This window comes from Galeopterus variegatus, unplaced genomic scaffold (assembly GCF_000696425.1).
Source record: "Galeopterus variegatus unplaced genomic scaffold, G_variegatus-3.0.2 Scaffold8003, whole genome shotgun sequence".
NCBI classification, from domain to species: domain Eukaryota; kingdom Metazoa; phylum Chordata; class Mammalia; order Dermoptera; family Cynocephalidae; genus Galeopterus; species Galeopterus variegatus.
The window spans coordinates 17,498-42,565 of NW_007734114.1; the positions used below are offsets into that span (position 1 = coordinate 17,498).

The 25,068-nt window shown below is 36.0% G+C and overlaps 1 protein-coding gene across 2 annotated transcripts; it reads left to right on the forward strand.

Annotated features, from left to right (window-relative positions):
- The first annotated feature begins 309 nt into the window (after window positions 1-309).
- Window positions 310-23,942, forward strand: CHODL (chondrolectin). 2 transcript variants are annotated; one of them, XM_008592534.1, is made up of 6 exons: window positions 310-733; window positions 11,220-11,529; window positions 11,648-11,805; window positions 15,308-15,394; window positions 19,233-19,335; window positions 22,517-23,942. In XM_008592534.1, the coding sequence occupies exons 1-6, from the start codon at window positions 655-657 to the stop codon at window positions 22,599-22,601; spliced, it is 822 nt and encodes a 273-aa protein (XP_008590756.1). In that variant the 5' UTR covers window positions 310-654; the 3' UTR covers window positions 22,602-23,942. The 2 variants fall into 2 exon arrangements, with proteins under 2 accessions (XP_008590756.1, XP_008590755.1); XM_008592533.1 differs by lacking the exon at window positions 22,517-23,942 and adding an exon at window positions 21,194-21,482 and having other exon boundaries at window positions 560-733.
- Window positions 23,943-25,068: the final 1,126 nt, after the last annotated feature.

Consider the following 25,068-nt stretch of genomic DNA (forward strand, 5'->3'; position numbering starts at 1 on the left):
ACTTTCGCCAGAGTTTAATAGCAAAGCTGTCACATTTTGCACAAATAAGTATCGAGTCTGTCAGCCAATGGAAAGAGGGAGCGGGGAGGAGGGGAGACGAGGAGATGGAGTTGCTGACTGGACTGTTTTCAAAGTGCCTCCAGTTTTCAGGGGAGGGGCTGGGATGCTCAGCGTGGAGGAGAGACGAAGTAGTTAAAAATTGTTACTAGCGAGGGGCCGGAACCTCGGGGTGTGCGTATATAAGACGGCGCCTCCAGCGCAGAGCGGCGGCTGCTGCTGCTGCTGCAAAAGTCACAACCAGGGAGCACGGGCTCAGCTCTTCACTAGCCGGGAGCCAGGGAGAAAAACAGAGAGAAACCGGGGGTCCAAGCCGGGGCTCCTACTTCACCTCTAGGACAGACACGGGACCCCCTAACCTCCGTCCCCTGTATCCAAACGCGCACCCGCGGCGTTGTGCGCTCTAGCCCAGCACACCCGCGCTCGGCAGGTCCTAGCCGAAGGCGATGCGTGCAGCGAACCGGGCAGCTGGGCACGGGAGGCTGGAGTAGAGCACGGCGGGGAGGCGAGGAGGCTGCGGGGCAGGGGCGGAGGGATACGCCGCCAGCCGAGGCCGTCTTCGTGCCACGCGACACCTGCTGCTGCCGCTGCGCCGCGATGAGGCGCGTGGTCTCGCTGCTGCTGGGCGCCGCGCTCCTCTGCGGCCACGGAGCCTTCTGCCGCCGAGTGGTCAGCGGTGAGTGGGGCACCCCGGCGGGCGGACGAGCCGGGAGAGGGGACCGTGGGGCGCCGCGGGGCAGCCTGTCCTCGGGTGTAGAGGCTCTCCGGGGTTTGGAAACCTCTCTGGGGAAAGGGACCGGGAAAAGGCAGGGAAGAAATGGATTGAGTTATTCTTAGTTCCCTACCCCCAAACACACCCAGAAAAAAGTTAAAAAAATTTTTTGAAGTGCGTGGTTCAGTAGCTGCGGAGCGAGCTTCGGGTTCATTGTGAGTCGTACAGCTTTTTGCAGGCGTGATTTCCACTTTGTAAGAGACTTGGCCACAGGGCAGGGCTGGGCACCTGCAGAAGTGGTCGGTAGGGCGGAGGCTGGCAGAACCCAGAGACTGAAGAGACATGCAGAAATGCCACCCTCTGTTGGCCTGGCTCCACTTCAGTCCCTGCACCACATTCATTCGGATGATTTCCTGAGACCAGAGCAGTTCGCTGTGGGTCGCTCACGGATTCCTGGGCACGCAGCCTTTGTTCTCAGCAGGACTGACAAAGAAGGGGGATTGGTCATTGTGCTTAGACCCCTTTCCTTTGCACAGCTCATTCCAAGTTGGGGACTACTCAGAAAATGAAGTCAGCTGGAGTTAGGCTGAGGGGTACTTGGTAATGACTGCAGGTTCATGCACACAGTAGGTGCGCATTTATGCCTGTGGAGTCAGTGCAAAGGAAATGGATCAAATTTGGCAAGTTTCCCAGCGTTTTCTCTGAGTTTCCTTTTTTAACGTTCACTGTCCTACTGTTGAGCGATTTATGTTGCATCCACCCTCTCTTGCTTTTTTGGGAAGGTTTCTTAAAAAGGATGCAGATTCTCAATGGGGATGAGTGTGAAGAGGGCCTTACATGAAAGTTGAACATAGAGCTACCTTTATAGAAATTTCTTGCTATTCTCATTAAAGTGTTACAATAAATATTTGTTGGATATATGTGGATATATGTTTTAAGGATGAATTTTTTTTAATGTAAAAAGCACCAATAGTCCTTTTCAGATTTTGTGCCTGTGTACAACAGGTGTCACTACAGGTAGAGATGATAACCACCTAACCAGTTGTGAAGCCAGGCCTTTAGAAACTGGCATATTAAGCTTAATTGTTACTGATCTTCCCCTCAGCAATTTGTGATGTTCTACACCTCCAGAATGTAATTCTTAAATGTTTAGTTGCCAGTCACTCTCCTCTAACTTTATTCAGGATGTTACAGAAGCTGTGACATTAGATCTTTTTCCTCCCTAATTTAGTTGTGAAGAAAAAATTCACTGTATAGAACCATCTGATTGTGCATTACATATCTGACTGCCTTTGTGTTTATCAGAATTATTCAAGCAAATGAATGAACAGCAGAGATCATGTTTGAACTGTAGGGTGTTTTTTTAAAACAAATAAAAACACTTCATTGACTTAAGTAATATTCTTTTGGTATGTTCTTGTTTGTATGCCTTAAAATTTTGCAAGGGAGTAAAAGGATATCTAAAGTAAAAACTGAACTTAAAAAAATTGTTAATAAAAAGTTTCTTTTGTATTCTGTTTGTACATAAATAGTTCCAAACCTTTTGCTGTGTTTTCCTATTAAGTATTTGTAGGCATCTTTGAGGTGACATCTGGAAAATTTCTAATTAACTGAACATGATCTATTTGATTTAGCATAAATGATGATGTTTGCTTGATATTAAAACAATTACTTAGTTATGTTTTTCTTATGAGTAATTTAATTGTCTTTAGTCATAAAATTCACATTCAAATTTAACCATCTATAAATTGATTTGTGACTTTTATCCTTTGAAGGCTAATTTCTTTGAAAGATGTATTTCAGCCATGACAGGCTGATCACAGAGCAGCCTAAAGCCTGGCATTTTTGAAGCAATAGTTCCTAGCAAGTGTAATGTCTGCCTGCTTGATGTTCAGTTTTGAGTGGTGCATCACAACTTTTTCGTGCCACGAGGGAACATTCATCAAATCTCTACTTAAGTGTCTGAGGACCGAAACAGACTCTTTGGGGCCATTGTTAGGAACATACAACGTATGGAATACATGTTATTTGTACCACAATTTAAAATTTCTATGTAGTATACCCAAATAATCACTTACCCCAGAAAAAAAAGGCAGGCACCCACAAAATAATTCTCCATAGAAATTCTCCTCATTTTAATACTTTAAAAATCTTCAATAAGATACTTTCTAGTAGTTTAAATACATCACATTTTTTAAAGTTTAGAGCGTTATTTAAAAATAAGGTGAAAATATTTTAGCAAGAAATAACATGTCAAGCAACTTCATCCTAATTTTACTTATAAGATTTAATAACATCTAGTAATAATGAAGTATTTTTATAGGTTAGTAGCGATGCTTATCTTGATGTGTGAATATGCAAAAATATATAATCTTGATGATAGTAATCAAAGAGTATTTACTGAATTTATGAGTGTAAGTTGGGAACTACTTTCAGGAGCTTAGACATCTACTGATTTCTTACTACACACAGATGTGTAGGGAATATCTGTGGAGGCTGCAGTCATTTAGTTTTGTGAAGCTAATGACATCTTCTTTAGGACAAAAGTAAGAGGATTTTACTTACTGGGGATGTGGATAAGTATGAAAAAGAAGAGTTCAAAATTCAGGCCTCTGAGTTGGGAGGATATATTTGAAGAGCAAATGATATTTTAACATTTGAAGCATTTTGAAGTAATACGAGATTTTTTTTTTGTTGTTGTTGTTCTTTCTCTTTTTCTTTTTCAGTGTGCATAGCAGTGCACTAAACCTGTTTATGCTGCAAAATGGCATTAGGTGTATTTCATGGCACTTCCAAATGTCTACAGAACACTTTAATATATATCAGTGTAACCTTATTAAAATTTTATTTAGGATACTGGGTGGTTTAGAGACCTCTCTTTTATCATGCAGATACCATGGAGTATTGAAATTCATGGATGGTAACCAGCAAATGGCACTTCCAAATGTCTACAGAACACTTTAATATATATCAGTGTAACCTTATTAAAATTTCATTTAGGATACTGGGTGGTTTAGAGACCTCTCTTTTATCATGCAGATACCATGGAGTATTGAAATTCATGGATGGTAACCAGCAGCCTATACATACACGTAATATAAAAGCCAGGGAGATGAAAAAAAACTGCTGAGCATATCCCAGCCTATGGAACTATTCCATGACATCATCAAAAGCATAAAGTGATGACAGTGCAGTTTTCAAAGATGCAATTACTTTAAGTATCTGTTAGGCAAGAAAGGAACAAATTAATCTTATTACTAGTCATTTAATAAACTACACCCATTTATCATAGCCGTAATTCCTTAATTGCTATTTGTCATCATTTTATGGGTTTGTTTTTATAACTTTTTCTGGAAGGTGGCAATAACTATTACATTAATGTTAGAAAAGAGGCAGTATTATATAAAGGGTTCCAAAGTGGAAATCCAGCTGATGCTCTTACTAATAGTCTTAACATTGGCAACTGCTTTCTGTGCCAGGCATTCAACATACAGGTGGGTGGATGTGCACAATGGTGAGGTGAGATTGTTTCTTTCACTTTTTAAACATATTACTAATGATGTAACACAGCCTGACAACTTGACCAAGGTTATACTCTTTGTAATTGGGAAAACATTCCATTTGGTCCTCATTTGCTTTATTTAGAAAATAAAAGGGCTAGATAAAAAAAAAATTATGAAGGACATGTATGGTTTGAAAACATGAGATAAAAAGTGTTCCGATATTGGGCCGGCCTGTTGGCGCACTGGATAAGTGCGCCGCTTGGGAAGCGCGGCGGCGCTCCCGCCCGACGGTTCGGATCCCACATACAGACCGGTTCCAATCCCCTTGCCGGTCCCCGGTCCTGTACGGGGGCAACACTGAGGGTTGCGATCCGTTGCCGGACACGGAAAAAGACAAAAGACAAAACAAAAAAAAAGTGTTCTGATATTAACTCTGATCTAAATATTTAGCAACAAAAAATTCGAAACGTGCTTAGAAACAAGCTCTCAATGTGTAACCCCTTGCATATATTAGCCACCCAGTAATCAATAACTGATCAATGCTAATGATTCTAACATAGATAACATGCATAGTGTATATATTTATCAGTCCCTTTGTTCATGAAATATTTCACCATTATATCATGTTGGAGACATACATGGAGACAGCATAGAAATTGGGTAAAAGTATGGACCATAGAACCAGATGGCCTGGTGCCAAACCTGGCTTTAGCATTTGTGGGCTGTGTGAACTTGGGAAAATTATTTAACTTTTCTTTGCTCCGTTTGCTTCATTTTGAAAATATGGTGAGAACACCTACATTATAGGGTTGTGGAAAGATTAAAAGAGTTTGAACACAATTGTGCAGGTGTGCGCCATGTAGAGGTATATGCCAAGACGATGAGAGAAGAAGCTCAGCTTGGTATTATTATCTTTATTTCTACAAAACTCATAATTACTCTCACATTTTAGGTAAGAAAACTGAGGCTAAGAAAGTTTAAGTAATCTCAAGTACCAAGAGAAAGTGTAGAATACACAAGATCAGGTACCCAAGTTCAAGTGTAGAGGTGGGATTCAAAGCTAGGTTTTTTTTTGGGGGGGGTGCTTGAACTCTTATGTCACACTGTCACTTGGTTTACAATTTATTATTCTGATCTCTATTTTAAATATTAGGATTTTTTAAAAAATGAGTTTCATCTCTTTCTCGAAGCTTGTGGTATTTCCCAGCTGGAGAAGTAGGGCCCGCTGCTGCCACCACCATCCATAAAATACCCAAGTCTACAGATCTGTTTTTGTTTATCAATGTGAGAGAATGGATTCCAGCTATAGTGCACTATGCAATTAAGTGAATTATAAAATCTCTGTTGCAAATATAAAAGTTTATTGTAATACAACTTTTTTAATTTGTAAGAAAAATTCTTAAGAAGTTGGTGTAGTATTGAACACTGAATGCAGAACACGTAGAATCAATAGCATTCCCTTTCTTTTTAGTTCAGAACTATTGGCATTGCTATCAGAGGCTATGCCACACAGTATATTATGAAGTTGGTGTAGTATTGAACACTGAATGCAGAACACGTAGAATCAATAGCATTCCCTTTCTCTTTAGTTCAGAACTATTGGCATTGCTATCAGAGGCTATGCCACACAGTATATTATAGTATCAGCATATTTATCAGTGTAGTTTTGAGGGGGTAAGAAGGAATTTGTAAAAGAAAAATTATTTTATGGGATTCTAGTAAAATGTCCAAAGTTCAGTCAATCTAGTTTGAGAAAGATTTGCCATATAAATGCTCTTTTCTATGACTTACCTTTTGCAACTAAAGGTAAATTACAATTGAACAGTAGGAATGTGTAATATGTCTTCTATGTTTTTATTGAAAAATATTATACAAATTTAATTCTTATCTATTGTCAATAGTATACGATTATAGTGTGAGGCATAAGAAAAAGTTTTATTACTTTCATAACTAACTGGGCATTCAGCCTTCAGAAAATAAATAAATATGAGCAAAATAAAACCAAATCATAGATTGTTTCTAGTCAGGAAGAAAGATCAAACTGCCATGACTTCATGAGTTTGGCCCCACTTTTCGTTATTGCCAAAAGAATTTAAACCTCTGCCAATATTTAGCTCTTTAGGTATATTCATGACTAAGAAGAAAGACATCCTATTCATGGAAATAGCAGAATCTTAGCTGTGACAGTGATAGGAAAGCTTATTTTAGTAGGCAATACTAAGAATTATCTCTAAATAAAAGTGTGTATATGTATATAGCTGGATGTGTGTGTGTGCGTGTGCATGCATGAAACTGATAGAAGTGAGTATTTACTTTCATTGTTCTATAAAAATTCAGTGCAGAAAAACTTAAATATTTACATACTTTTTAGATTTAAAGATTATTTAGCTCCTCATGTGCAATCAGAATGTGTTAACAAAAATAGGTGCAAAGACATTATCTCAGACTTAATTTGTCTCATATGCTTGAAAAATCCTGGGTGGAAAGTCTTTCTCTCTCTTATAGATAAGCCAACAATCAAAGGATATTTTCAACTACAGGTTGTAGGTGACATTTAGTAGTTTAAAGTTAGACGATATATATGTAACCTCAGTATATTAAACCTCAGTATATTAAAAACCATTCTATGGTTCCCAGAATCTATCCCATAAAATGACAATGGAAGGTTTTCTCTGAATATAACATTTAAAAGTAAGAGACGGGGGGAAATTCTCCATGTGATCTCACAGAACAGGAAGGGAGGTAATCAGAATTGTTCTCTAGGAAGATTAGCCTTTACAGAAGTGGGAAAATTGCTTCCAGAAGATCTGCATTAACAGGAGTTTTCTGGGAATGAGGGCGACATTTGTTTCCCAGCTGTTGGAGTTCCACTGCACGGGCAGCCAAGTATGACCAGCTAGATGGCTCTGAGATGTTCAATAGCTGCTGCTGCTTATGCTGATTCTGCTGCAGTTTGGGCCAAATTTGCACAATAAGGTGGAAATCAGTAGTAAAATAGAATTGGACATAAAGAAATTCACAGTGTCAGCTTTAACTGATTATATAGAAACCATAAAAATTGTGTAATGTATCTATAATTTCCTGTAAACTGCCATGCCAGCTCTGAACTGCTAGTGACTTCTCAGTTTAAAATCTGTAGACACAAATGATTTTCAGTTAACATCCTATGGAATTAATACTTGTTTTGGTTGATAATTGGCTGCTGGCCTGATTCCCTGAGAGTCCCCCTGCTGTGTGGCCACCAATCGCCACTTTTCACCTAGGACCCTTGGACCACTCCTTATCCATAACCAAAGAGAGATCATTTGGCAAAAGGAGTGCCAAGTCTGGCTATTGTCCGAGGCCTGGACCGTATTAGTTGTTCATTATTTTAAATATAATCCCTATTCATTGATCTTTTAAATTATTATTTCTCTATAAACTAACATAGTGATGCTGGTAATTTCCACATGATACTTAAAGCTCTCGTGCATTTGCATAGAAGTGCTATCTTAATTTCATAAATGAATAAATTCTCATCACTGTTTTTATATCCTCACCATGAATAAATCTGTGTTGCATTTATTTTTTAATATATGAAAAATAATGAGCCACATCCCCTAAATGTGTGCTGGCTTTCTTAGATATAAATACTTTTTACTCATTAAAACATCTGGTTATTTTGTCTTATTTTTAAAAATTTGACGTCTTTTTGACATTTTGCAAAGCAATCTTGTTGGACAAATTTAACATTTCAAAAAATGCTGGGATGAAATCCAAGGCTGAAAGTTCTTGGGTTGAAAAGTTGAACAAGTTGAAAACTCAAGGGGATGTAGTTAAGATATGTTTTGAGACTTAGAAATATGTAAAAAATGTAGTAGATAAAAATGCAAACAGAGCTTGCTTCCAAAATACAGACATATAAATATAGGCTAAATGGCATTGTCAGAGTTTTACTAGGAACAACCATTTTAAGCAATGAAATCATCACAAAACATAATAATATATTAGCGGAAATTTAAAAAATAATATATTAATTTTATTAGAGTCAACCTTTGGGACTTCCATGATCATCTCTCCAAGATTATTTATTTTTACACTGATTTGTCCTGTTTAAATCTCTTTAACTCATTTCCCGTGGTTGTTCGCATTAACTTGTTATGTTTTTTTGGCAATTAGTTTGGGCAGTCTGTTAATTTGTTTATATTTTTCAGTGTGTTGTTCCTGAATCCAGATCACAATTAATGAGACAGAGGGGATAACTGACTGGCTTGCAGTGCTGGAACCACTATTTCATTAGTTGGCTGTTCTCAGCTTGTGTCAAGACATTGAATGCCTCTCACTTAAACGCTGTTGTGAGGTTAATGACCTTCTGCTGACTTCTGCTCCCTCCTGCCTCTGAGTGGCTCATAGATCATTTGTTAATTGCTGATTGTGGGGGGAATGGATGTGATACATTGGCTCAGTGTGATGTGCTGTAATTGAGCACAGGGCTTGAATGCTTTATTCTTATTTGTCAGTTGTTTGAGTACAATAGCCTCTGAGTGGCTCATAGATCATTTGTTAATTGCTGATTGTGGGGGGAATGGATGTGATACACTGGCTCAGTGTGATGTGCTGTAATTGAGCACAGGGCTTGAATGCTTTATTCTTATTTGTCAGTTGTTTGAGTACAAGAGCAAATCCCTAACTCCCCACCACTGATAACTTTTCTTGATAGGCTACAGCATTAGATACATACTAGAAAAGACCTTCATTCCTAACAAGAATAATATAATTATTATTGAGCAGATGAATCATAAGAAAGTAGCAAAACTATGTCTTATTTTTTTTAGCCTAAAGTAATTTGACTTAATTCTACATAAAATACTTGATTGTTCTGTTTTCTAAGTTCGAACCTCAGCTAGAACAGAGAGAGACTAAGAGAGAAGTGGAGAATATGGATAGCAGTTTGTGGATAAGGAATAGCACCAGAACCATGACAGTTTTTAAAGTTGACAGCAGAGATCAGAGATGAATAAAAGAAGCAGCTAATGAAAACCCAAACAAGATATCATGACCATTCTGAACATTGACTCTGTAATCTTGGCAGACATGCGTGGTGGTGAAAGGGGGCTGGTGTAAACAGTAGGATAATAGGCGTTCCACTGCTGGTAGAGTTAGCAGAATCCTATACACGGTCATATCCCTACTATAAATATGGCTTTGTTATCACGTAATATGATTGCGATTATTTGTAGTTATGTCACTAAGTAATTAGGAAAGTTCATTCTGTTTAATATGTAGGAGTATGTGAAATTCAATTTTGAGAGATTTTTATCCAACTCTTTTTGCCTATGTATTTAAGAGCTCACAGAGGATGTTGTTAGAGCAGAAGTAAATTTGAGATGTCACAACAATGAGGTTTGATGAAATGGTGATATTGCATTAAGAGGCCTCAAGAATTATCTTGAACTTTGTCATTCTGGCTAATATCTTGAAACAAATTTATTTTCAGTATACATAGTGACTTTTAAAGTCAATAAATGTCAGGATAGGTGGTTAAACTGAGTGCTGTAACTTAAAAAACCTTCAAAATACAAGTATAAAATAAAAATTACATTTTAAATTTCCTTTCTAAATTCTGAATAGTCTACTTTTTTTCATATATTCATATATTTCAGACATTTGGTTGATTTCAATCTTTATTCCTAGATAACTAGGCAATAAAACCACCAGTAGTTAAGATTAACTGTAGAGAAAGGTGAATTTGAATTCAAATTTAATGAAATTCTGAATTAGGGAAGGTATAGAAAATGCAATGCTATTACTTTCCAACTCATAAAGGAACTAACTTTAACTAGTATAATAGGGCAATTTTTAGGTTAAATTTGAAGATGTCATTGTTATTTAGTATGTGTTTAATATATAAATAGAGCCTGTAAAGCTGATGAATAAATATTTATCACCTTATGAGTTTTGGGCTAATCATTTAACTGCCTTTTAAAGAAAAGTTTGTCAAAACTTTAGCCTACCCTGATCTCCATCCAAATTTTCAGATATTGACTATAATTAGCCATTGATGAGATTGTACTAGATCCTTTATTTCATGATGTATTTGTTCCAACTGTTTTCTAAGCCAACATATTTTGTTTTGTTTCAAATTTAAAATGCATTTCTTTCTCTTTTCTTTCTTTCTTTTTTTTTTTAGTACTTAATTCTCTAAGTTCAAATTTGGGAGTTTTTATTTGGAATTTATGACTTACCCAAGATGTTTCTGTAAAATGAGAGAAGACATTGGGTTTGGAGGTCACACACTATTTGTCTGATAAAAAACAAAAAACACTCAAAGAATTGATAATGAGATTTTTTCAGATAGTGAGTACTCTAAAAGTCTATCCTGCTCCTGCCATTACTGATATAATATTATATTAACTCATTGTTTATTACATTTACTTTCATCCTCACTTCTATTAACTTTCGATTTTAATGGATTTTCTCTCAGATATACACAATAAAAACAAATATTTACATCTTAAATTTTCCACTTTTCATTTTCTACAGAACGTCTTATGTAGAAGTGTTTTGCTTTAATTGTATTTAATGAATAATTTCCTTTATGAGTTATTATTTTTCTTTTATAACTTTGACCTTTTAGCTTGCTTTACCATATATACTTGAAATTCCTTTGGCTGTTTTTGCTCGCTATGATAATCAGTTTATAAAATATAAATCAGAAGAATTATGAATTCCCTCCACAAACATTTTGTTGAAGTACTGTGTTTAAAAGTTTATGTTTCAAGTTTATTAGGGAAGAAATTTGCTTTTGCCAGATTTAAAGTAAAAGGCTAGAAAATAAACTTTCCATGATTCAATGGGAAAAGCATTGTTGGTAGTGTTTCCTGTTTTGATTTATTCTTTAATCTTGATTCTTAGTAGTGTGATGAATATAGTTCCTATCATCAAAATATGGGCATCCTTTTTTTCAGGCCAGAAGTTGTGTTTTGCTGACTTCAAGCATCTCTGCTACAAAATGGCCTACTTCCACGACCTGTCCAGCCGAGTGAGCTTTCAGGAGGCACGCCTGGCTTGTGAGAGTGAGGCAGGAGTCCTCCTCAGCCTTGAGAATGAGGCAGAGCAGAAGTTAATAGAGAGTATGTTGCAAAACCTGACTAAGCCTGGAACAGGGATTTCTGATGGTGATTTCTGGATAGGGCTTTGGAGAAATGGAGATGGGCACACATCCGGTGCCTGCCCGGATCTCTACCAGTGGTCTGATGGGAGCAGTTCCCAGTACCGGTAAGGATGGATCCTGAGGAGCCCACTGGTGCTCTGGGGGGCTTGTGGATGTCAGAATAGAAGGCAGAATCACTCAGAAGGCATGGATCTAAGTGTTCCTGTTGCTTTCTGTTTGCAGCAACTGGTACACAGATGAACCTTCCTGTGGCAGTGAAAAGTGTGTGGTGATGTATCATCAACCAACTGCCAATCCTGGCCTTGGCGGTCCCTACCTTTACCAATGGAATGATGACAGGTGCAACATGAAGCACAATTATATCTGCAAGTACGAACCAGGTAAGAAGTATGGTAAGTAGGCAGAGAAGATTTTGTGCATATTTTGCTGATGCTAGGTTTTGTCTTTAAGTGTTGCTACCTTTTGCTCTTTTTGTTTTTCTGCTGTGAAATAAGGAATTACCTTGCAGCTTGTCATATCACTCAGGGTACTGATGCACATTGTGTGCTGTACAGCAGACTGCCCAATGAGCTCAATAGAAGGGGATAAATAGAAACATCTGGAGAGGTGTCTTTAAAAGAAAATAATTATTTCTAATATTCAGACCAAACTGTGTTTTTGTAAGCAGATCTTATGAACAGTAAATATCTATTTTAAAATATTTTAAACATTTAGTATAGTGAGTGGGAAGTAGGTGTAAGTCACTAAAACACCTGTAGACTTACACATGTGAGCAACAGTGCTTTAGAAGATTATCCATTGAACTTTAGCAAACAGAGCAACTATCTCCCGGCACATTAACTTACCATTTTATGGCATAATGTTTGGCATGTGGTGCTCAGTGAAAATGAAGCTGTTCATAGCTCATCGCAACATAGTGAAAAAAAGTAGGGACATGTAACATGTTCTCCTTGTGATTTCCATTCTTTAAAATATGCCTCCTTAGTTAGCTTTCTTTCACAATCTCCAACTTCTTGCCTCATGCAGCAAATGGGAAGACTGCATTGACCTGAGATGTACAAGTTGGGTTTCCTGTTGACAATACTAAATTTGTATGACTTTGAATAGAACAGTTCAACTAAATTGACATGTGACTAAAAGAGGCACTCATTAAAACTTTGTAAATTCATATTCTTTTAATCATCTGGGAAAGTAAAATTAAATACTTAGGCGCTCAGATTATTTTGCTGTTTTCTCTTCCTCAGTGTTTAGAAGTATCATTTTAATTCTTCTAAAGGGCTGTCTGCTTGACCTCAGAATACATGTTCACAGAAGGCAGTTATAATCAAGTACTGCTGTTTCCATTATTCTCTTGAAATTACACGATTCCTTTTCTCATAAGACCATAAAGCACAAGGGATTATTTGGATTAGACTTACCCTTCTCTTATATTTATCCTGCTCTTGAGTATATTAGCCAACTTTTTATATCCCTGGTGAGTTTATTCTTTACCCCCCTTGGTTGCTAAATCCATCATTACCCTCCTGGAAGCCTTTACAAAGTCTGTTATGCATTTATGTTCTTTTTCTTTACTTTTCTCTTGGAAAAATATAAAGTTGAGACTCTCTGATATTTGAAATTTGTGATGCTTGGTTTACTTAAAACTATCGAATGGTACAAAAAATATACTATGGAGTATTTTTAAAAGAATATTGCTCTCCTTTGTTTTGAGTTCTTAGATCAACTATTTGACCCTTCATTTTATTTTATTTTATTTTATTACATTAAAACTTACCCCACTTAGGATACTATCAACCTTACAGTCTTCTTTATTTGTTTTGTATCAGGTAATCTAGGTTTATGTTACTCATGAAAGAACATTTAAGATATAAAAATTATTTTCTTTATCTTCTACATTCTACCCAAATATTTAAATGATCTATATTTATTAAAATATGATTTTATATATTTATTATTTTTGAAGCACATGCAGAGGTTTAGAGTTGGCCTTGTTAATGTGCTCAGGATTTTTATTCTTTATTTTACTTTTTAATTTTTTTTGTCTTTATTTCCTATTTAGCTAAACTTACTTGAGCTTAGTGTCTTCTTTGTAAAGGATGTTGATTTGATTGAATTTCCTGCTCATGTAATCAGTGCTTGATTTTTTAGTGGTGAGGAGATTAGAGGACTAAGGAGTGTAACTAATTGCAATTTACAAATTATAATTATTATTTTGAACTTTATTCTTCAACTTTACTACAACTACTATGTGATTTGAACTTTATCTCATCTTTCTGCTTCTACACACCATCTAACAGCATGACTAATGATATCCGAAGTGGTAAAATATTAACCTGGCTGTGCAGAAACTGAATTTTTGAACTTTATCTCATCTTTCTGCTTCTACACACCATCTAACAGCATGACTAATGATATCCAAAGTGGTAAAATATTAACCTGGCTGTGCAGAAACTGAATAATTCACTTTTAAGCTTTCTTATTCTCCTTCCTCCCTTTTTTGTTATTGGCCTGCGCATTGCATATCTAGTCTTTGTGTCTACCAATGTCATCCAAAGACATTTTCATGGGAGTACTTTGAATCTCATTTTTGTATTAGAATTGCCTTACATTCCTGTTCTTAGATATTAAAAATTTTATGTTTGGCATTATGTTTCTAAAAATTTTTTAATCAGCAATTGCTGATTTAAACTAATTTGAAGTATGTTAAAAATTATTTAAAAAATAGCCAGTTCTATGTTGATAAATTGCATAATATCTGTATCATTTGTTTAGTAAATACCAGTTGACACCTATGGTAACAGAGTGACTAAGTTCTTTAGAAGAGTGAATGTAGGTTAGGAGTGAGTCTGAAACCTACAGGAGGCTATTAAAGTGTTAGGGTAAAATTTGTGTATGAGAGTAATAAATACTGCTACAGGATAGTTTATGATTAAACTTCCAATGAATAGAGGCTCTATGACGATATAAGCGCAGTCAATGTTACATTAAAAACACTTTTATGTTCTAAAGATTCTATAAAATGCTGCATGTGTGTTTTTTCCTCATCAATTGACAAAAGTAAATAGAGAACTACATTTTTGGAACAAATGAAAACAAATTTACAGGTGTTTTTTTCTTACTAATTCAATTTTCCTTCACTAAGTTATTAATTTAACAAACTACTTTAACAAATAGTTTAACAAATAATGTAACAAATAGTTTCCTAGGAGAAAAAATAGGAGAGAACAGTAGCAGATCATGGTAAGAAAATTTCAACATTTTTTTAGTGTGTGGCAGTTGAAGTGATCTAATGTCATGAAACCAGAGAGCAAAACAACTTGCAAGCCTTATTTGGTTATTGTTATTTAAAGTAGACACTATGGGAAAGCAGATAAAAGATGGCACTTTTGCGTAGGACAGAAATGTGCTTTAGAACAATTTTGCTTGAATAATCCATATACAGCCATCTGTCAATTATTATTGCGAAGAGTAATACAAGTATTATACTGATTTTAGTAAAGAAACTAACTTTGCTCGTCTTCGAATTGAATTTAGTGTCTCACATTTTTATTTTCATCAATTCTTGCTTACCTTTGCCTACCTTTGTGCCTGATTTGTCATTATTGTCTGTAGTAGGCTATTCTGAGTACACACCTGCTGTTGATTGCTAAATGCAATTTGGACTTTCAGGAGGAATTCATCAAGCAAATTATTAAATGTTGACTTAATAGTTAAATAATTTAGTGTAAATCTAAATTTGGAATATATTTTATTAGCTGTTGTAAACTGTTCAGCAATCAAAATTATGATACTTTTATTGTTTTATAATAAACTTATTTTTATCTATGTTTGCATTTCTCTTCTTTAATCATTATATATGATGCCTGTACTTATTATTTACAGAGATTAATCCAACAGCCCCTGTAGAAAAGCCTTATCTTACAAATCAACCAGGAGACACCCATCAAAATGTGGTTGTTACTGAAGCAGGTAATTAGTTCAGCTGTTAAATCCTCTATCAAGAACAGAACTGCACTTTATTTATTTATTTCTTATACTAAATTTATTTATTTATGTTTATTTTATTTTATCAATATACAATATAGTTGATTTTCATGTCCCTTTACTGATTCCTCCCTCCCCCCTCCCTTTCCCTCCTTCCACCCACCAACATCATATCTGTCCACTTGTCTTAACAAGTTCAAGGAATTGTGATTGTTGTGATATACAATATAGTTGATTTTCATGTCCCTTTACTGATTCCTCCCTCCCCCCTCCCTTTCCCCCCTTCCACCCACCAACATCATATCTGTCCACTTGTCTTAACAAGTTCAAGGAATTGTGATTGTTGTATCTTCTTCCCCACCCACCTCTGTTTGTTTGTGTATTTATTTATTTATTTTTAGCTCCCCAAAATAAGTGAGAACATGTGGTAATTCTCTCTCTGTGCCTGACTTATTTCACTTAATATAATTTTTTCTAAGTCCATCCATGCTGCTGTGAATGGTAGTATTTCATTCCTTTTTATAGTAGAGTAGAATTCCATTGTGTAGTTATACCACATTTTCCATATCCACTCATTTGGGAAATGTAAATCAAAACCACACTGAGATACCATCTCACTCCAGTTAGGATGGCTAATATTGAAAAGATTGAGAGTAATAAATGCTGGCGAGGTGTAGAGAAAAAGGAACCCTCCTACACTGTTGGGGGGACTGCAAAATGGTGCAGCCTTTATGGAAAATGGTTTGGAGTTTCCTCAAACAATTACAGATAGATCTACCATATGACCCAGCTATTCCCCTGCTGGGAATATACCCAGAGGAATAGAAATCATCATGCTGAGAGGATACCTGTATTCCAGTGTTTATTGCAGCACTATTTACAATAGCTTTGGAGAATAGAGAAAGGGGAGGATGAACAACCACAAGCAGTAGCCCAGTACCGTCTTCGCTGTCCATGCTTCAGTCCCAGTATACTGAGTACCCATTATGATAAACTCCATCCATCCATTCTCTTTGCTAAGAATTGAAGTTGAAGTGGGAGGAATGACGTGTACTCAACTATACCCCCAAGATGCAATCTGACAAAAGCAATGAGATAAATGCTCTGTGTCTTCTGAGCAGGGAAGAGCAGAAAACTCTAAATCTGAAAGTGCCCATAGAAATCGTCACATTCAACTCTCTTAGTGTATAATGTGGAGACCACAGCCCAGAGGAAATGACTTGCTCAAAGCTACTCACCAAGTTAGCAGGAAAACTAAGGTTGGGTTAAAAGAACTTTAGAGCCAAAATAGATTGCTTAGTTTGATTTCTCCTCCCTTTGCTCAGAAGGGAGGGCAGCTCAGAGAGGGGAAGGGACTAGTATCATACCTAGTCATTTATCTGGCAGCAAAACTGACATTTGAGCAGAAATCTCTTGACTTAGTTAGGCTGAAACATGTGTTACGTTGAAAAAGGACCAGTGTTCATTTGCTCAGGTGAAGGTTATCTTGGGTTTCGCGTTGTCTTTGAATTACCAGCCCATTCCAGTACTTCCTCTAACCAGTCACTACACCCTCTTTCCAGACTTTGCAAGGCACCTTGAGTTCTGGGTAAAACCTGACTGCTTATCCATCCCTTTCTCTTGCAACCCGGTGCAATCCTTTGTGGTCACACTGTTCACTTTCCTGGAACTACCATTTTCACTGCGCCCAGCCCCAGTTGGAAGCCCAATCCCACTGCTCAGGTTTGGGCTGCTCTGCCGCTATTCCCAAGCAGTGCTGGAGCAGGCAGCTGAAGCCAGATCCCAGGCGCCAAGAAGACGAGGTTCTTGGACGCCTTNAAGAGTTGGAACCAGAATTGCACTTTAAACACTGCTTCATGTTGACTCCAGTGAAACTCTCCTTGTTGCTTGGGGAAGTGGTGCACTAAATACAGGTTATGGGAGTTTACTTTTGGAGTTGGTTAGAATAAATTATGCTAAGATAGTTTTTGAATAGAAGAACTGTTTTGTTTTCTTCAGGGTTTCACTTCAAGTGGATGTATCTGGTACTAAACTAAGTGATCACATTAAAACCTGGCTCTATAAGGAACTTCTCCACAATGTGTAGGCGATAATGTAAATTGGCACATTCAGTAGTCTGCAAACAGTGGTGTGATTGTTAATGTTTAGGGACTAGCTGAAATGGAGGTGGGGTATAAAATAAAAAGACCAATTTGTAGCCTTTGCTGCTTTCCGTGGTGTAAATACTCCTATTTTGGCCAAGTTCAAGCTACCAAGGTGACATCACTGAACAGCAGGTAGGGTAGAGATGCATGCAATAAGCTCTCAACCCAGCTGCCTCCAGCACACCACTGCCTGCAAAGGAAACAAAATACAGTTCCCAGTGCACATTGCATGGTGGTCAGAAACTACTCTCAATGTCAGTTAGGGGCTCTTTTTAGCACAGCCCTATGCCAATTGGACAGAAATGTTTATTTATCTTAGTGGCTTTGTGAAAATTGAGCCAAAGACTCAAAAACCTTTCCATAGATGATCTAAAATTCATGAAAGAGTAGGAAGTACTTTCTCTTTTTCTTTACTATTATATATTAAGGATCATAATGGCATTTTGAAGAGAAAGGAAATATTTCCTGAATTCTTTTACAGTGCTTGGTCATCTGTTGAAGGCTCAAAAGAATAGGTGAAAGCATAGCAAATTATTCCTAAAATACCCCATCAATGGACCTCATTAATGTGTCTTCTCCTGTTAACAAATGAAGTGTTGTGCAAGTGAGTGGATATGTCCAGTCCACTTTGACCAGAATTATTTAGATTAGTTATGATGGCAACGTTCAATTTGCAAGCTAAATGCATAGTCCTTCAATTTGCTTTACTTGTATAGGTGTGATTTTAAGACTTAGTGCTTTTCACTTTTCAGATGCCTGATTTTAAAATCATTCAGAACATATAAACCTAATTAAAGACATCAGAAAATAATTATATTAGGAATATTTTCCCATTTTTGACATTGAAAAAAGTTTAATAAAGTCATCTTAAGCTGTATGGGACTTCAGTGCAGCAGTTTTGTATTTTACTGAGAATACCTAACATTACCAAGTGTGATGGAACAGGATTAAAAAATGATTCATTTTAGAATTAAATTAAGATCAAGTCTTTGTGCCTCTGGAGTCTTGTGTCTCTGGGTTATGACTGTGTTATCCGTTAATATTTACATAGTTCAATTTAATCACAGATATTCTTGCATATTATGGCTCTGAGTTTATTGGCTAGGAAAATTATTCAATAAGTCAACAATAATTTTAGAAATAATTATTCTTTAATAATTGGTGCTTGTTTCTCTAAGTAGTGAATCAGAATTATTAATAAACTGAAACAGTTAAGATTATTAATATATTTTGAAAACTATCCCATATCTGAATTACAGATTTGATAATAGTTTTAGAAGTATAGATGTTGAATTGGAGCATAACAACAGTGCAATTTGGTTTTGATTTTTACCAGAACATGAATATATTATTTCATTAGATTTTTCAGTATTTTGGGAAGAACCTTGTTGGGAATTTATGTATTGATAATCGTTCTGTTTTACCTTAGTTTTGTGGAAAATTCGTGTGTAGCTTTGGTGTTAGAATCCTTCCTCAACTATCTTTGTACACTAAGACTGTTTTACTTTTATAGGGTATTTCATTAGATTTTTCAGTATTTTGGGAAGAACCTTGTTGGGAATTTATGTATTGATAATAGTTCTGTTTTACCTTAGTTTTGTGGAAAATTCCTGTGTAGCTTTGGTGTTAGAATCCTTCCTCAACTATCTTTGTACACTAAGACTGTTTTACTTTTGTAGGCATAATTCCAAATCTAATTTATGTTGTTATACCAACAATACCACTGCTCTTACTGATACTGGTTGCCTTTGGAACCTGCTGTTTCCAGATGCTACATAAAAGGTAAATAATTTATATACATAGAGACAACTTGAAGAACTTTAAGTTTTCAGACCTTTTAAAGTATTAGTATATAATTAATAATATTTTTAAATTACCTTAAGAAAGTTCTGATTTTCATATCTGCCAGTACATACAATCTAAAAAGAAATTCTTGATTATAGGGTTCATGCAGTATCTCATTTAATCCCCACAAACCTTGTGAGCTAGGTACCCTTCTGTTTCTGTTTTCCAGTTGAGAAAATGGTGGCTTAGATGGTTTACTTAGTCTGTCTTGAGTCCCATAGCTACGATATATGGTGAATCTGAAATTGAATGCTTGTAGGCTTACAATATATGCATTATACTGTACAGTCTCTTGTTTATTAAGTATAGGAATTAATGGTAAACCTTTCAATCTTGTCATCAAGTTATATGCAAGACATGATTTTTGTCAGTACACTTTGTAGTACCTTTCCAAAATTCAAGTCATAAGCTTCTGTTTTATTTCAAAAGTATATTTTAAGAATAGGAATTAAGACACAGTGGTAAGAATAGGTCACTTTTTGGCAGGCATCTTGAAACAAAATGATATATCTTAACAGCAAGATTTCTGGGGATATTTTGACTTTTATATCTGCACACATAACCTTGAATTACAGAGGTGATGTTTTTCTATGTGTCAATTTGTCAATTAAATAAGAAAAATATGAAATATAAATATGTATCAAGAGAAAAAGGAAAAGATGTTCGGTTTAAATAAGAGCATCTTTGCTAGAATAAACTTAGACATCTTTGTCAGAGTGTAACTGTTACAAAATCACAGCTAGATACAACAAATAAGTTCTAGTGGTCTACAATAGTGTTAGCCATTTATAATTAACAATAATTTATTGTATTTTCTAAATTGGCTAGAAGAGAGGAGTTCAAATGCTCTCATCACAAAGAAATACAAATTTTTGCCATGGTGAATATGCTAGTTACCCTGATTTGATCATCACACATTTTATGCATGTATTGAAAGATAACTCTATACCCCACAAATGTGTATAATTAATAAGTGTCAAGCAAAAAAGAAATGATTAAAAAAATAAAACGATTTAGAGAATGCCTCCATCAGGGAAGGATCTACAAGTGAAATAACTTTTTCTTTTGACTTTATCTTCTCTTTTCCTGAAATAACCCCTAAAGAACCCACTAAATAATAAAAACCCCAGAAAAAAATTAAGTACATGTAATCTCTAAATGGTTTACATAAATTTTTAGAAGGATCCAACCTGTAATTAACTGGACGTTAAAATAAAACATTTCGAATAATGATAAATAAAGGCTGGCAAATTAATACTATACTTTGTGTCTTCCTGGCTTACTAATATATATGTGGAATGCAGTTAAAACTTGTTTTTCAGTATTTTGTACAGAATAAAGATATAGTAAATATGTAGCTTCTTGCTCTAATTCCTAAGACTGTAGATGGAAATATAATTTATCATTGTGAAAAACAGTGATGCAGAGGGAGAATTTCAGGTAAATCCCTCCTTAACCCAGCTAAAGTGTGAAGAAAGACCTGTAAGTAGCAAATCAGCTTGAAGTAATTATTTGAAAAAAATATTTGGACATTCTCATTTGTGAAGTGAAAAATACTAAAGTACCAAGTAACTGAGTTTTTTCTAAAGTTTGTTTTCCTTGTTCCCAAGAGTATGTTATTGTGGCGATTCCATTCATTCAAAGTCTCCCAAGTTTTTACAGCATCTGTGGAGATTTCACTTGTTTGAAATTCTGAGTGAGAAAATAAACTAAAATAAAGCACCTCCAGATGCTGGAATTAGCTGTAGCACTTAATTGATTCGTTCTTAGATCCTCCCCTTTTCCTTTCTTCCAGGAAAGCAAGGAGAAACTCCATCAAAGACTCACCTCCATTATCATCTGAGTGCCTTGCAGAAAGTTTAAATTCCAATCTGGTACACATGATGGTTTCTGTCATTCCATGTCATGTTCAAAATAACTCTTGTTTCTTTAACTTGTAGTAATTCTTAAAGAAAATACTAATTCTACACAAAACCCACATTAATAACTTAACCACTTTTTTTTTTTTTTACCATTTTAAAAATTGTACTTTTAATAAGCTTTGCTTGACTTGTTTCCATTGCTGTTAGGTGACTTTGTAGAATAAAGTTGTGTTGATCTTACTTATTTGGATGAAAATTGACAAAACATATAATTTGGACACAACATTTTATTAGTGACAAAAAAGTTAAAGTGAACTAAATAATATTTTAAAATTGTAATGGTCAGGTGTGTTGAGAAATAGTGTCTGTCTCTCTTTGAAGGAGTTCTGCAATGTCTGGTGGATGGAGGGGACGGGATGGGGAGAAAGCATGCCTGTGGGATTGGGGCAGATGCTGGGGGTGGGGGTTGGAGGGACAGGGGAGGAAATGAAGAACACAGTGAATAGGGACAGGTAAAGAACAATGATCTAGATGAGAGATCATCATCGGGAAACTAGAGCAAAGAAATCTAGATCTTGACAAGTGATCTGGTAGAGGATGATTTACGTAAACTGAGGAATAGATACTTCTGCAGGAGCCTGAAAAGGGACCATTTTATGAAAGACGGAAGACAGCAGAAGCCCATGCATGGGCTGGAATGCAAACCAGAATTTCAAATCTGACAAGAATGAAGTTCTGTCTCAGACCTGGAAGAACTCAGATACTCCCAAATTACCAAAGCCTGAATCTGCTATTGAAGTACATTGGTTTCAAAGACTGAGGCACATCTTACACTTCGTACAATAGCGCTGTTTTGATGATTTGACATTAAATTCAGCATATATTAGTGGCAGGATACTCAAACAGCAAGATTTCAAAAATCATTAATCAAAGAAAATGAAGGTTTATTGGTGCATTAAATGGAAATTTTTAGGATTGGGTCAGACATGTTTTTGTATGTGTGTATCTATCTGAACTCTAAATTATGAAGGTTCAGAGAAAGATATATTTTGTTTTTTCATCATTCATAAGAACTGTTGGCCATCTTCACACATTGGAATAATATAGCATTTTTTGTAGGAATGGAAAAATATGCTGGTGAGAGAAGAAAGGATCCTTGTATAAATAAAGGTCTGAGATATCTCCACTTGGACCAAGGCATACCTAGATTGATAAGAAGTTTCAGGCACTGATGTATTTCTTCTTATGTTTTTCAGTAAAGGAAGAACTAAAACTAGCCCAAACCAGTCCACACTATGGATTTCAAAGAGCACCAGAAAGGAAAGTGGCATGGAAGTATAGTAATTCATTGACTTGGCTCCAGAAAAGAAAATAGAATTTTATAACTCTGGATCTGTATGGCATCAGAACATTAGCTTGGAATGGCTTGAAATCTCAAAGGATCTGCAAGATGAACTGTAAGCTTCCCCCTGAGGCAAATATTAAAATGATTTTGTATGTTCATTATTTCATTTACAAAATATGCTGTGCTAATTATGGAGGGAGACATGCTTATTTTGCTAGAGGACGCACCCAAAATTCAAGTAAATGGAATGGACCGTGCACATAAAATTGCTATCAACACATAACGAGTATGTGTGTTGGAAGCAATTATTTTTATTTCTTTCACTTTTCATAAGCTGTAATCTAGTTAATGTAATGTAAATTGTATTGAAACTTACAGTGTGCAAAAATATTTTACCTTTGCGTGTTTGATAAAAATGAACTGTTCTAATATTTATTTTTATGGCGTTTCATTTTTCAATACATGCTTTTTCGATTAAAGAAATTTATCACTGTTGTCAACTGAATTTACACACATACAAATATATTACCACAGAAAAAAAAAGTTCTAGAAATAGTTCATCTTCTTTCCATTTCTCTGCTTTTGGTTGAACAATGTTTAGGAAATCTCTTCAGAAATAAGAAGCTATTTCATTAAGCGTGGTATAAATCTCAAACATTTTACTTAGAGGCAAGAATTGTCTAATTTCAATTGCGTAAGACATGTGCCTTACAATTATTTTAGTTTAAAATTCATCAGATTTTGTAATAAGATACCTTTATTAATAGCTGTATGAATAGTAACGCATTCAATCTAAAACAACAAAAAAGTGGCATACACAATATAAATCATATGTCTTCACATGTTGCCTATAGGATTACAAGTAGCTCTCTGAGGGTTCTGGAATCAATGTGGTCCCTCCCTTGCCCACAAAACAAAGATGGTTGTTTGAGGTTTGGGATTGACACTGGAGGCAGATTGTTGCAGACATTATCTAAGGTATCCCTAGCTGTATTTAGCCTCTATTTGATTATAAAGAGGTTTTACTGTTGGGACCAGATAAATGAATGGTCACCATCAGTGTGGAGCTAAGCACAGTACAGTGACATTTAGGAAGGAAAAAATGCTATGTGTGAAATGGGTTGGAGGTCATCAGTGATTACATATTTATTGATGAGGGTTGGCTCGAAATAGAAAATGGTGGCTTTCTGTCTTATCTCTTCCTAGTTTCTACAATGCTTAAGTCTTGTTCTCTCTTTCAGTCTTGTTCTTCTCGAGAGAGTTGTAACTACCTGGCCTTCAAATGTCCCTGTGCTCCTTTTAACCAAATAAAGAGAGTTCTTGTTTCTGAAGAAAGACCATGGTGTTGTCTATGCCTCTTAGGTGAACAAAATACAGATATGTTTGCATCAGTACAAGAATATGAGAACAAATTACTAAGTGTGGTAAGAATGGGAATTGTGGTTATAGAGTGAACAGTAAACCTAATATTTTTCCTGTCTATCCTTTTCAATTGGATAATAAAGTGCTTTCATTAATGCAATTCACAACTAGAGTTGTCTGACAAAATTAAGAGGCAAAATAGAAATTAGTGGGCATCGGTCCCTTTTCAGCTGCTTAGAGACTGAGAGAATGGACAGCTGCAATCTAAGCTTAGATCTGCCCGCATTCAACACTCCTCTTTTCTTGGCTACCCATCTTTCTGGGTAGAACGGGAGACCAGCTGCTACGATCTACCTCTTCCCTCTAAGTAGCTACCATGCATTTCTTCTTTTAGTTAAGACTTGATGGAGGGAAACTAGGCTTTTCCCTTTGTGTCACCCAGGACTATAACAGCTGCAAGGCAAAAGCAACAAAGTGATGCAGGAAGGCTTTGATTTTGCCTTTTATCTTTATCCAGGTCTGAATAACTCTTCTGGTATTAATGACTAAACCCATAAGTGACTAGGGGTAGGATAAAGAACTTCCCTCTTATTAGAAGATGGTAGTGATGATGTCCTAAGAGTTTCTTAAAATTTTAGCTGACCTTTGAAAAATGAAAAGGGTTCATGGTGTATCTGTTGTGTTTGTATTTTTAGAACATACTTTTAACATGTGTTTGGAAATGCAAACGAATGTGGAACAACCTTCAGGTACTAAAAACAAACATCCTACTCTCCATCCTTCCTGTTAGGATCAGGCCATTGAAAAGGCCTAAAAAGAATAGTTTGTTCGAGGGGCTCCTGGTTTTAGCCCTAACAGTAAATTTTACCAGGAATTTGTAGTTTTCCATCATCTGGCCACACCTCTTTTATATAACATTTTTTCCTCGAGAGAAAGAGACTTTTGGTACGACAATGCATGATTCTCTACTGACCCCCACCCCCTGAACTTTCAGATCATTCCCACCTGCAGAGTAGTCCCCAATACCCACTTCAATTCATCAATAATAATTATTCCTTCCAGGTGTAGCTGAAGTCTCCTTTCTTCCATAAGGCCAATCCA

What these genes read in the sequence shown, in the direction of transcription:
- CHODL (XM_008592533.1), top strand. Translation starts at nt 655, where the DNA reads ATGAGGCGCGTGGTCTCGCTGCTGCTGGGCGCCGCGCTCCTCTGCGGC. An exon ending in TATCTGCAAGTACGAACCAG is followed by an intron (nt 11,806 to 15,307) that starts GTAAGAAGTATG and finishes TATTATTTACAG; the next exon opens with AGATTAATCCAACAGCCCCT. An exon ending in TTCCAGATGCTACATAAAAG is followed by an intron (nt 19,336 to 21,193) that starts GTAAATAATTTA and finishes CCTTTCTTCCAG; the next exon opens with GAAAGCAAGGAGAAACTCCA.